This window comes from Rhineura floridana, chromosome 2, assembly GCF_030035675.1.
Source record: "Rhineura floridana isolate rRhiFlo1 chromosome 2, rRhiFlo1.hap2, whole genome shotgun sequence".
Classification (NCBI taxonomy): Eukaryota; Metazoa; Chordata; class Lepidosauria; order Squamata; family Rhineuridae; genus Rhineura; species Rhineura floridana.
Genome location: NC_084481.1, coordinates 95,857,913 through 95,870,816, shown reverse-complemented (window position 1 = coordinate 95,870,816; position 12,904 = coordinate 95,857,913). Strand labels below are relative to the sequence as shown.

Genomic DNA, 12,904 nt, shown 5'->3' with positions numbered 1-12,904 from the left:
CTAAGGGCTGCTCAATTAGCCACCTGTTATTTTATCTAGGTGTGAAAGCTGGCAGCTCCAAAAGATGGTAGTCTGACCCAAGAATCTGGAGTGAATCATAATTAAACTGTAGCAAGCTTAATCGGGAATCATAATTAAACTGTAGCAAGCCTAATCAGGAACAGGTTTTAGATTTAGAAACAACATGCGAGTGTTAACTTGAAGTCAAGACAAGTGATGGAAGTGATTGGTGATCCTTCAGTTAGCTTCTCTTAGCAAAACTGCTTCTGGGCCTGTCTTAACCTGGCTCTTTGGACAGGCCTTTGGGATCTCCGGGGTAGGCTAATTTTTCTATGACTGTTTAAAATTGGTTCTGTACTGTTGACTGCATTGTATTTTATTCTGTATTTATATTGTATATTATTTTGTATTTTATGGAATTTCAATATGTACGTCGCCTAGAGTGACTTCGGTCAGATAGGCGACACAAAAATTAAATTTTATTATTATTATTATTAACATAGATGTGTAATTTCTAGTTTTGCAGTATGTGTCATTTTCTCTCCATGTCAAGAATTATATAGACATATAACCTGGATGTTATATGCAAATTATTTCTTATTTTCCCTGGTAATCATGACATAGGATCTGAAGTAACGAGTCAGGGCATAGTGAGGGGTGATTTGAATTAGCATATACAGCTCTTACAAGGATGAGTTATATCCAGTGCTGTGCATATTGAGTTCCATGCATCCAGCATGACTTCCCCTTCCTCTTCTTTTCCTGCACACCCTCAAAAACTACTCTGGAGAGTTCTCCAACACTCTGGAGCAGATTCTGAGGGTGCACAGTAGATTGGAAAGGAGGGTAAGTTCCATTGTGCAAGTAGGAGTCTGCTGCTCTAGCATGACCCACACTGTTCTCACTTTATCCCATACTTCAGAGTACTGTGTTCTTGCCTGTGTGAAAAGAAAACAGAAAAGATCTAGAAGTACTACGATAGTTAAGAATGTGCCCATCAGTAGAATGGGGCAAGTCAGATAATCATCTGGCTGTCCTGCTTTGTGTATATACAAAGCACTGTAGAAGGGAAACATTCCATGGCATACTAAGAGATTTGCAGGGAAACAAGTAGGGTATATCCTCTCTCTCATTTAGTAAGGAGAACCCATACTTAGGATAAACTTGCAAAATAAGTGTGTAGTGTAGTTTACCAGCTTCTTAGTGGTGGGGCAGTCATCACTGCATGTCGGTGCTATGAAATGCTAACCTGACACCATGGGCGACAGTGCACAAAACAGGAGACAGTGGACACTGGGTCCCGTATTCTCTTAACAACTCACCTATTCACTGAGAGAATTGGCTTGACAAAATAGTTCAAATTATAGACCTGATATTACTGTATGTAATGTTACAGGACAGTAAATGGTTAGGGAGAAATAACTGGCTGGGCACTGTAGAGCTGCAAGAGTGTTCTCTATTAAGACTGTCAACATTCTAGTCATTAGGTCTTGTTTTCTTCTAAATATTTTTCTGTTGGATGTGTAGTTTCCAATAGAGAATGAAGTGTTCTTGGGTGTAAATGGGAAGTCAGTGTAAATGATTAGGTGTAAATGAGATAGGAAAAAGAGAAACTGTAGGGTGAAAGAAAAATAATCTGAAGATTAGTACTGCTACAGAAGGCATAAACTGGTGCACGTCTTCTTTTTTTTTTAAAGAAAGGAAACTTTAGGAGTTAAAACCAAACTTTGTTAAAGAGAAGAAGTAAGGCTCTTACAACATCCTTTTGGGTGTGTGTGCATTATTAGTGTGCTAAATAAGCAGTAAAGACATACTCTTGTATCATATTCACTTACAACTTAGGGTCCATGCAACCACCATTTGCTTTGTTCTTTCAGTCTGAATCCTTTTCCCTAGTTGACAGGTTGGGAGCAAAGCTAAACCAGATGGTATTTCAGGGTTAGTAAGCAGCTAGCTATTAACTCCATGCTATACTCATGTGCTTATATTTGGTTTATGGAGAATGATGCACAAGACTGATTCAAGATGTGAAGAAGACAGGAGAGCCAATCATTGGGGCAAGTGTCCATGTCTTCATGTGGCAGCCAGGAGGTTCAATTATGTTCTTGAGGAAGAAATCTGGAAATGGATGACATGTATATGTGGACAACAGTAAAAGAGTAGGCAAGGATGGGGAGAAACTTGGATATTTTCCCCAGGAACACTTGTCCTTGTAGAGGGTATATTGGGAGGCAAGGGTGAGAGATATGTAGTGTTTTTCTTCTGGCATACCAAGTTCGTATTGACTCTTCAGGTTTCTATATGAAGAGGGGAAAGGTGGAAGGTGGATCTTTTATATTCATAGAGAAAGTTAGGGGAAGAAACAGGGTGTTATATGTTTGTAAAAGTGTTCTGTTGGGTTAAGTTCAATGAGACACTCAAGATCTAGGGGAAGGATGTAGATAGAGGAAAGAAGATGAATAAATTTAGAGTGTCTTCTTATAGACATAAGGAGTACTGTGTGGATAAAGGGTTGCCAGGTACATAGTTTATGGAAAGCAAGGCATGGCGTTACCTTGAGTGGCAGGTTGGGTGCTTCTGGGGGGAATACCTACATTTTCATGGGGGAAGATGGGGGAAGATAGATGGGTGGTGTGTACTGAAAGACACAGTTCTGAAGATGGTTACTGTCTGGCATGGCATATGAAGGAAGAATTCTGCCTATGCTGAGGATAGGATCATAAGGTTTGGCCAGATAAGCAAGAACTATCCACTTTCAGTATGGGAACAGGGAAATAAAGAGGAGAGAAGTTGGAAGAATGAGGAGGGTAGAAATGCAGAGTGGAACAAAAAGATGGCAGCTGTGTGGGCTTGATAGAATGACTGAAGCACAGCCAGTGGGCTCCTATTCCACCACTCTGTGCCTTCCCTCCAGTACCAAAGTTGCAGCATTACTATAGTTTTACTTAATATGATCTGCAAATGACAATAGATTTATTTGCAGATTGTCATGGTTATTGCATTCATTCTTTCCAAAGGGTTTTCCACATCATTAATTTTGACACGCAATCAAATTCATATTAAATATTTATCACTGATGCCAGCTTCAGTTTTGCCCCCGACTAGCAGTGGATTGGGGCCAAGAAATCAAGGCAAAGTGTGTGTGGGTGATAAACAAAAGTTGTCTTCAAGCAAAGTATCTGAGACTACACAATATGTTTAATGCTTACTTAGCACACAAATTAAGGCAGGAGACTTCTAATATTTCTACACTTCAAAGCATGAGTCATTTGGCTGTGTTCTTTCTTGTGTAACTGGTAAGCAAAGGGGTGATCCTTCTTAACATGTTGGTTTAACATGCTGGTATTAAATTTTCATTATTAGTAGTAGTATTTTGTTTCCACATTGTTGTCTTCATTAAAATTACTGCATGTATGCAAAACCAACAAGTCTTACTGTTTTGCGTAATCACATAATTTGCAAAAAATATTCCCATCCAATCTTGCATTTAGTGAATCGGTTGAGATGATAATTCTTTCTGGCTGAGTAATAGTCATTTGCCACAGAGACATGCAGCTGGATGAGCTGGTCAGCTTAAAGTTGTTAGTCTTTCATTTCCAGCTCTTTCAAGATAACCTAGCAACTTCATAACTGAATTAATGATGTAACTGAGCAGATAGTCAGTGTTCATCAGCAGGAGAAATTTAGTTGGGCAGTATGCTGGATCGACACAGCAACATAGTTAACTGTCCAAAATAATATGAGCTGAACAGTTCTATTTCTGTTATGGACCAGAAGTACCTGGGTCAATATTAGAATTTTCAGACATGTCTGTGCAGATTTTTTAATTAGAATGAGCCCCCCATCCCTGACCTGGACTGCAAGAAAATACAGGAATACCCCGCTATAGGGACCTTCACTTTAAGGGCACTCGTGAGTACGGACATACTTACAGTAGCACCATTCCCCTGTTTACGTATGCTCGCTTTGCAAGAACAGACACTTAACCTTTGGTTGTGGCCTGTTCTTTCGGTGCGTGGGGGTGGTGGAAAGAGACGCGATCGCACAACCGCGAATCAGCTGGGAGGCGCAGTTGCGATCAGCTGAGAGACGTGGTGGCGCAGCAGCAGAGGCGCCGCAGTGCAACAGTAGAGGCTTTAGCGTGGGGCTTTGAGATTCCACATGAAGGAGAGGTGGCACAGTGGCGGCGCAAGTGAAAAAAGGTAGTGCTTCACTCTAAGTACATTTTCGGTTTACGTACTCGCTCTGAACCCATTGCGTACATTAATGCGGGGTATTCCTGTATTCCAGAATCCATAGTTGGACAATATCTTTACTGGAATCAACCAAAATATCACACCAGCATGGCAAGCTTTCAAGTTCTCCAGAACTCTTCATTAGGCAAGATGTTACACAAAGCAGGGATAACATCTTGCCTGATATAAAGTTCTTTTTTTATTATTATTAATTTTTATTCAAATTTTCAAAAACAAAAAAACAACACAAAACAAAAACAATTATACAAAAAAAAATGTTGACTTCCGATTTGTCGCAGATCAACCACAGGTCTACAATATATAACAATCCTGTCTCTAAAATTATATTACAAAATCACTTTCCTCCAGTAGTTATCTTAATTAATCATCAAATCTCATAAACATTACTTTATTCTTTCCACAAAAAGTCCAAAAGAGATTTCAATTCCTTGAGAGATATATCTTTCAATTTTTCTCCAAATAAACATGTCGCTTAATCCATCTTGATTCAAATCTGTTAGGTCCAGTAATTTCAATAGCCATTCCTCCATTATCTATATTAATTCCATCTTCCATCTTCAATAATCCTGTTAAATCCAGTAATTTCAGTAGCCATTCTTCCATTATCAGTATCCCATAATAATCTTGTTGTCATAGCCATAATCCAAATAAACATATCGATTAATCCATCTCGTCGAATCTATTAGGTCCAATAATTTCCATAACCATTCTTCCATTATCAATATTAATTCCATCTTCCATCTTCAATAGTCCTGTTAAATCCAGTGGTTTCAGTATCCACTCATCCATTATCAGTATCTCATGATGATCTTGCTGTCATAGCCATAGTCATATAACAAGAGTCTGATGGGAATTTCCCCCTTCACAAATATGTCCTTGCCATCAATTCTAAATATGTTGCTGAAATATTGTTGTAAAGTCACTTCTCTGCTCTTCTTTTTTACAAAATGCACTGGCTCATCTCTTAAGAGTTTTTCCATTGTCACATATTTGTAATTAATTCCATAGATTTTTTCTATGTCAAGCTCCATCACATCATTCCAGTCAAGAAAATTATCCAAGACGTTGATAACTTTATCACTAATATCTTCATTAGTTTCTTCAGAGACAACGTTGAATTCCAAACAGTAAACTTTATTTCTAACATCCGTAAACTCCAGATCTTTTTCCAATTCCTCATTTGTTCCAGTCTCCATGGCTTGTATCTTCCCTTTAATTTTTCTTTTCTCATCTCTAATCCCATCAAAATCCTCTTTCACAGAATCCCCTATTTTTTTAAACTCCTGCATCATTTTGCTAAGTTCAATTTTCATCTCCTGTCTGCCCTGTCTCAGGGTTTGTTTCATTATCTCAATCTCACTCATTATTTTCTGAAACATAATTTCTTCCATGGTCTCAGTCACTTTCCTGGTTGTCATTCTTAAAACCACAAAAACAAAAAATTATTTCAGCCACAATTGGGTTAATGTTTCAGGCTTGCAGACATCAATACAGCCTGTCTTATCTCTTATATATTCAGGAAAACAAAACAAGTTTAGTTCCCAGCTTCAAACAGTTAGTGGCGTCGTGAGTAAGCAGATTCGTCAAAATGAAATAGACCAAAAAAAAAATAGTTCCAGACATGATACTCCAAAGTTCATAAATCAAATTTGTTTATTTTTTTCCCCTCCTCGAAATAAAAATCCCTCTTCCGTTAATATCTTTAGAATGCACTTCCAGGCCCGCTTTTTGCAATAAAAACAAAGATAAGCTTTTTTCGATTTCTTTCCTCCTTAGTTTCGTGAGTGAAAGAGAAATTTTTTAACTCACCCAGTTCTTTATAGCTGATTCATTGACAAATCTCTTTTTGGTGCAACAATTTAAACCAAGTAAAAAAAAATGGAAAGAAGGATGCTTGCCTGTTAATTCGTTTTTCTTTGAAGAAAAGATAAACGTGTTGCTTAATCAGCAAGAGCTTTGATGGAAGTCCGTCCGGCATTCGCTGGCTGAACTTTCTCTCATAAATTAATGAAATCCAGTCCTCCCAACAAAAACAGGCTTTGTGGTTAATCTCACGTTTCTCCCTGACCGGGAGAAAATCTTAACCAGTCAAAAAAAAAACCATTCTGACTGATTAAAGCTGAAAAAACTTCATCTAAGACAAGAGCTTGTCTCAGAGGCAGCACAGGCGAATCACCCTTCCCGGAAGTCGCCTGATATAAAGTTCTAAAGAAGGGCCATAGCTCAGTGGCAGAGCATCTGCCTTACATGCAGAAGGTCCCAGGTTCAACCCCCAGCATCTCCAGGGTAGGGCTAGGAGAGACTCCTGCCTGAAACCCTGGAGAGCTGCTGCCAGTCAGAGTAGGCAGTACTGAGCTAGGTGGACCAATGGTCTGACTTGATATAAGGCAGCTTCCTATGTTCCTATGTTGTGATATTTTAATAATAAAATTATTGCCCAACTATGGATTTTGTGTTTTTCGTTGGCTTTTTATGTTCAAAAGTAGTTTTCCCCTCCTTTTTTCTTTCTATGTAAAATGACTGATTCCTGTTTTACCTGGAAGACTTCTGAATCTGTAGTAATGCTTATATTATAGCTGTATATTACATGTGTGATGATATCAGGAGCTTTTAACATGACTTATCTAGCTAACAGACACTACATAATCCATTGATTGATATTTAAATACACCCATGATAATATCAACACAAGTGTGCGAAAAACAGTTGCCCAAGATAACCCCCTTTTTCCCCATTTGTTAAGTCTTTAGATTCCAAAGAATATTAGCCTCTTGGTTGTGTATATAAAATGTGATGAGGTTTTGTGGTTCCAGGGAAAACAAGAGTGATTGCAGTGTGAAATACAGCCATTGTGGATACATCTGTCCACTGAGGGGGGGGGGATGTCCAATAACAAACAAATACTGAGCAAATGCTTTTACAACCTAACTTGAAAGCAAAAAATATATAGCCAGCATGGATTTTTTGAATTCTACCATGTTAAATTGAAAATAAATGCCATTCTGCTGCTTCCCATAAGCTCACTTCAAAACAAAATCTTACAAAACTTGTAGTCCTGAACTCATATTCACTGAACTCATGGCTATACACAAAACGCTCAGAGAATCCAGAGTTTAAAGTATGAAACAGTAGTGAAAAAAAATCCAGACCCCTGTTGTACTTTTTTCTGTCAGTAGTCTCATATTTTGTTGAAAATTAAAAATCAGCCATTTTCACAGAGTACCTGTAATCCTATTACTGACCTTGCCCCATACTCTGACCTACATCTTCTGCAGTTTAAAAGTTAAAAAAAAGGCATGGCTGATTTATAATTAAGAAAATTAACATTGGAATCTATGATTGTGCAGGTATGCTCAGTAAAAACCAACTGTCAGTGTTCTAAAAGACAGATTAACAGCTGATTAGCTTGGTTAATCAGGGTCAGCTTTGGTTTACATTTGGGTGGGAGACTACAGGTGTCTGCTGTAGAATAAAAAGGGGGAAACCTTTTAGAAAGGAAAGGGGCTTTCCCTCTTCCCAGTGCCCACACACCCAATCTCCACTCCCTTCCACCTTTCTCCCTACCCCTACCCTTCCTACCCCCTCCATGCTCTTCCTCCATGTCAGTTTCACCTATCCTAAGCATGATTGCACAGGAGTAAATCCCATTAGACTCAATAAACATGCAAATGATGAAACCTGTCCTTCCCTGACCCTCCCTCCGTGACCCTCCCCTCTCCCTCACTTCCCCCTCTCTCCCACCTTCCCCTTCCCTGCCTCCTCTCCCTTTCCAGGAAAAAAGCAAAGTAAGAAGAATACCAACAGACATACAAAAAATGTAATTCTCCATCTTTGGAGATGTAGTCCTGCTTGCAGGTGTTGCCACCACTCACCTTATGCTCAGAGGCAGATTACCAAATGCTTCCAAGCTACACAGGAAGTGGATTGGTGAAAGACCAACCCAAATTGTGTTTGCATTTTTACAAATTTGTAGGGCAGAACAATATCTCAGAGAGGAGGTGAGGTCTACTGCTCCCCTGGTGCATTCACTATAGCCGCCCAATTTCCCCACTTTTTAAGGTTTAATATCTTTTGGCTAAATGTATGCTCTTAAATCGCAAGGGTTTTTTTTGCCTGTAATGAATATCTTACGTAGGAGACAGACCCACATGAATAAGGCTGCCAGGGTGAAGTATCTTCTAGCACTGCTGGGAGGAAGATGGTGCCTAAGGCAGTATTTAAGCAGAAGTATGTAATAGGCTGGGTATATCAGAAAGAGGAGCTAGGATTTAATTAATCACTCATTTTTGAATCTTATGGCAGTTGAGACCAGCCTGGGTATTTGCAGGAAATGTTGAGGAAAAGCTGTTGGCAGTATTTAAACAGATTTTCACTTGAAGTGTATATACCTTGAGAAAAACAAGGTCTTCTCAAGAAACCTCCTTCTGTTTCCTAAGATAATAGACCCAGGAGTGGGGAAGCTGTGGCACTCCAGCTTCCATCAGTCCTTCCCTTCCAGCAAAACCAATGGTCAGGAATAATGGGAGTTGTAGCTCAACATCATCTGGAGGTCCATGGGTTTCTAATTCTTGAAATAGACTGTTTGATTCATCACAGGCATTTCTGGATGACAGTTATTTTCTCTGCTTACTATATTCTGGCTTCTGACCTTGATTTGGTATGATGACTACTTCGTTACAGTTAAATGATCTGCTTCAGAGATTCAGTTAGGTTAATACATCTAGTCATCTTAGTGGACCAACAGATTCCAGTAGAGTGCTTGTAGGACTTCAAGGGAATATAGTGGCTAGCTTCAGAAAGGATCAAGTTCCTTTTGAAGGATCAGAAATGTGTAGTGATGAGCAGGCAAATATAGTATCTGGATACTGCAATCTTGTGTTGGCATTAGCCATCATGCATTACTCAAGTGAAGGGATATCATGTGAGTGAAAGGGCTTTGGAACTATGCCTCTGGGCCCACCCCAGTGACACATAGCTTTCCTTGACTCTCACTGTCCACACATTGACACCTGAGACAGGGAATTCTATGCATGTCAACTTCCCCATCTCAGACTTCCACATTAATACGTGGATAACGGTGCTGGACAGAACTGTGTATCAGGAGCGGGACTAGAGGCATAGCCCCACAGTTTTTATTCACACAAATAGTGGGAAGGGGGCTATCATTTAAGAACAGTGTGAAGTCATAGGGACAGTGCATCCAGATAAGTAATGATAAGGAATAAGTAATGATAAGGAATAAGTAATGATCCAGATAAGTAAGGACACATTTGTTAAAACTAACGTGTGCTTTGCAATAGCGAACAGATTTTTTTATGAAACATAATTGTCTAATTCCTCCATACTCAACAAGAAAATCTGAGCATGTGTTGTACATGTATGTTGTATATCGTAGGAACCTTGCTGCCATCTAACTATTGGGCTCCTGGCAGTGGTTTCTTCCAATTCTTACCTGTCACTGTTTCCACAGCGTGGTGCTATGAGACGGCGTTATGAAGATGATGGCATCTCGGATGACGAAATTGAGGGCAAACGAACATTTGACCTTGAAGAGAAACTTTCCACCAACAAGTTTAATGCTAATTTTGTGGTCTTTATGGAAGGCAAAGGTGAGCATCACTTCCTAGATGACTTCTGCCAAGCTGTGTTTCTAAGATTCAGATGGCTATAAGATCTTTTCTCTACCACAGCAATAAACAGCATGTGTGTTTGACTCCCTAGATACTCGTAAGCACAATATATGTTAAAACTTCACCCTTTTTTAAAGGACCAAATTGGTGTACCTTACTATTGCTGAGTAGATTTGAAAATAAGTTGCTTCGTGCATGTCACACCAAACCATGACAATATAGTGGGGCGGGCTTCCTTTAGGCTTGTATTATCTTTTTGTAATCAGAACTCTGTGGCGTGTGTGTGTGTGTGTGCACACTATAAATTTACCAAACAAAAATTAAACAGTAGTCAGCTATCGAACATACACTTCCAGCATGAGGAAAAATTACCAAAAATGCATTTTAAAAGCTTTTGTTGTAGTTTACATTTCATTATTTGAAATGTAGAAGTGTTTGTTGAATAATGCGGCTGCCATTTTTAGATTTTCAGGTGGGACGACAGAGCCATGATAATGTCAGCAGCAGGAAAAAGTCCTATTCTTGGATATATTCAAGATTTTACTGTAGAAACAGAGTGCACTTTACAAAACATTTGTTGTGGTTGCTTATTCTCACAGTAACCAGAAAGATAGGAACTTCTGAAACAAACTATCCTTACTAAATAGTGATCCTGATTATTATGTGATATTAATAAGGATGCGTGAGGGGCACCTGTTAGCTTTTTTCCCTGCCAAATGAAAAGCTAAAGCTGCCTTTTTAACCACACATACCAGGTAAATATGCTCTTGATCATGATCCCTTCTCTCTGAGAGAGCAACAGCGAATCTAGAGCCTTGCTTTGTCATATGCAGAACTCCATCCCAAGCTTGAATAAGACAGGAAGCTGCCAGGTCCTAGTGCTCGCCATAGAAGGAAGGGGAGATAGAAAATACTCTAGGGAGCAGCAGGAGGTGCTAGGAACTAGCTGCTTCCTCCTTTCTGCCTCAGCATCCATCCTAGAGCAAGCTGAGTGGCAACATCTCATTCTTTTCTCCCATGCTAGGTCTGTTCAGTCCTCTTGCCTAGGCCTGTTCAGTTTGCATGCGGTAGTCTGAAGAGGTGGCACTGAACTTTCCTTCCAGTAGTGAATACAAGCAACAGTGCCAAACAGTCAGAGTGTAAACAGCTGATGAGTCCTAGCCTGAACTAACATAGTTACTCATATTCTGGGAGCAGGAAGCTGGTGGTCTCTTAGAGGTGTCATCAGTACACCTAGTGAGATGTCATACTCACATGTAACTGTGGCCCGCCAAAGGCAAGCTGATCTCATTTGGCAAACATCTATCTATAATGGTCCCAGTATAGTTAACCATTCCAATATTGGACTTGCCCAAGGTCTGCTATCAGCCAGGTAGCAAAATGAGGACATCCACAAACAAGTTAGTTTTGCAAATTCAGTGTTCCCTTGGGGTTGGGAAACTGATAATGATTCACATGACTGTTTGAAACTGATAATGTTCAGTAAGCTGCATATGAAATAGGCTGTATAGTGAATACCACTGTCATGAATGTAGCAGGGGAAAGGCTTATTGAAGGAAAAACTGTCTGGAATTAGAAATGTCCCTTTGCTGAACTCAAGAGGACAGAGAATCATAGAATAGTAGAGTTGGAAGTGTGTTATAAGGCCATTAAGTCCAACCCCCTGCTCAATGCAGGAATCCAACTTAAAGCATACCCAACAGGTGACTGTCCAGCTGCCTCTTGAATGCCTTCAGTGTTGTAGAGCCCACCACAACTATGGGGGAATTTATAACCACCCAATTTTGACATATATGCCTTTACAAATAGTATATGTCCCTTCTTGTCCTTTCCTGAGGCACCTCTTAGACCATTTTCCCCTTGATCAGTAGTTGTGAACTGCCTTCTTTATGCCATCCAAAAAAAAAACACAGACTGGGTGGGGGTGGAGAGAGAATCAGGCTGCTGGGAGAGTAGGCCTTGAAGAAAACATACCAACTATCATAGAATGGCTTGCATTACCATGGAAAAGTTTGTATGAAGAGCCTTTTCTAACTTGTTGGTTCCTAACATGTAGTTGGGATTCAAGATTTGGAATAGCTCTGAATCTGTTCCTTGGAAGTGCAAAACTTTGGAATGCAGCTGATTGAAATGCCTTTAAGTGACTGAACAGGGGAACAGAGAAGGAGTGGGATACTGTTTTGCCTTTCAGTTCTGAAGTAGCAGTTGGCTAAAATCTTTGCAGAAGACTACCTGAAAGCTAGAGTGGATAATTTGGGAAAGGAATCAACACAAAAGTTTATATGCTGATCTCAATTAACCCTTCTGTTAAGTGGTATAATATCTGTATGCTTGTATCTGTCTGCCCTGTGCCAAGAGATGTTTGCTCAATTAAGGGTCCTGTGGGTACAAATGGTTACAAATTAAGGGTCCTGTGGGTACAATCTGTTCTGCATAGCGTCATTAACAGGGCCAGCCCCATGCATGCCAGGGCCTTTGGGCATCAGCTTGCCCTGGCATGTGCACATGTGTGTGCGGGGGGGCCCCCACCTACCTGTCCCTGCTTCCCCTTTCCCTGGAGCTACCAGGGCCCCTGAGGGACCCCTCCGCTCCCCTTCCGCGATCTGTGGCAACAGCTGCAGTTCGCAGGGCAGGAGCTTTCACCTGCCCACCATTCCCTCACCCCGCCTACCTGTCTCCTGTCTTTTAGCATTGCCATTAACCAAGATGGTAGACATGGTTTCCCTAAGGTGCTGAAGCCTCTGCCGCCATCTTGGTTGATGGCACGCATGTGTGCTACCCGTGCGCATCTCTGCCATCAACCAAGATGGTAGCAGGGGCTTCAGCACCTTAGGGAAACCTCGGCCGGCATCTTCATTAAGGGCAATGCTAAAAGGCAGGAGACAGGTAGGTGGGGTGAGGGAATGGTGGGCAGGCGGAAGTTCCTGCCCTGCGATCCGTGGCTCTTGCCATGGAACGCAGAAGGGGAGTGGAGGGGTCCCTGTAGCTCCAGGGGCCCTCAGGCCAGTGCCCCACCTG

At 40.6% G+C, this 12,904-nt stretch overlaps 1 protein-coding gene across 5 annotated transcripts in view; it reads left to right on the top strand.

The window, feature by feature from the left end:
* KDM2A (lysine demethylase 2A) overlaps positions 1 to 12,904 on the top strand; it is a 542,877-nt gene that overhangs the window by 467,025 nt on the left and 62,948 nt on the right. For all 5 annotated transcript variants that reach the window (XM_061609559.1, XM_061609562.1, XM_061609558.1 and 2 more), the window contains one exon: positions 9,727 to 9,865. In XM_061609559.1, the coding sequence (XP_061465543.1) occupies positions 9,727 to 9,865 (139 nt within the window). The remainder of the gene's footprint in view (positions 1 to 9,726; positions 9,866 to 12,904) is intronic.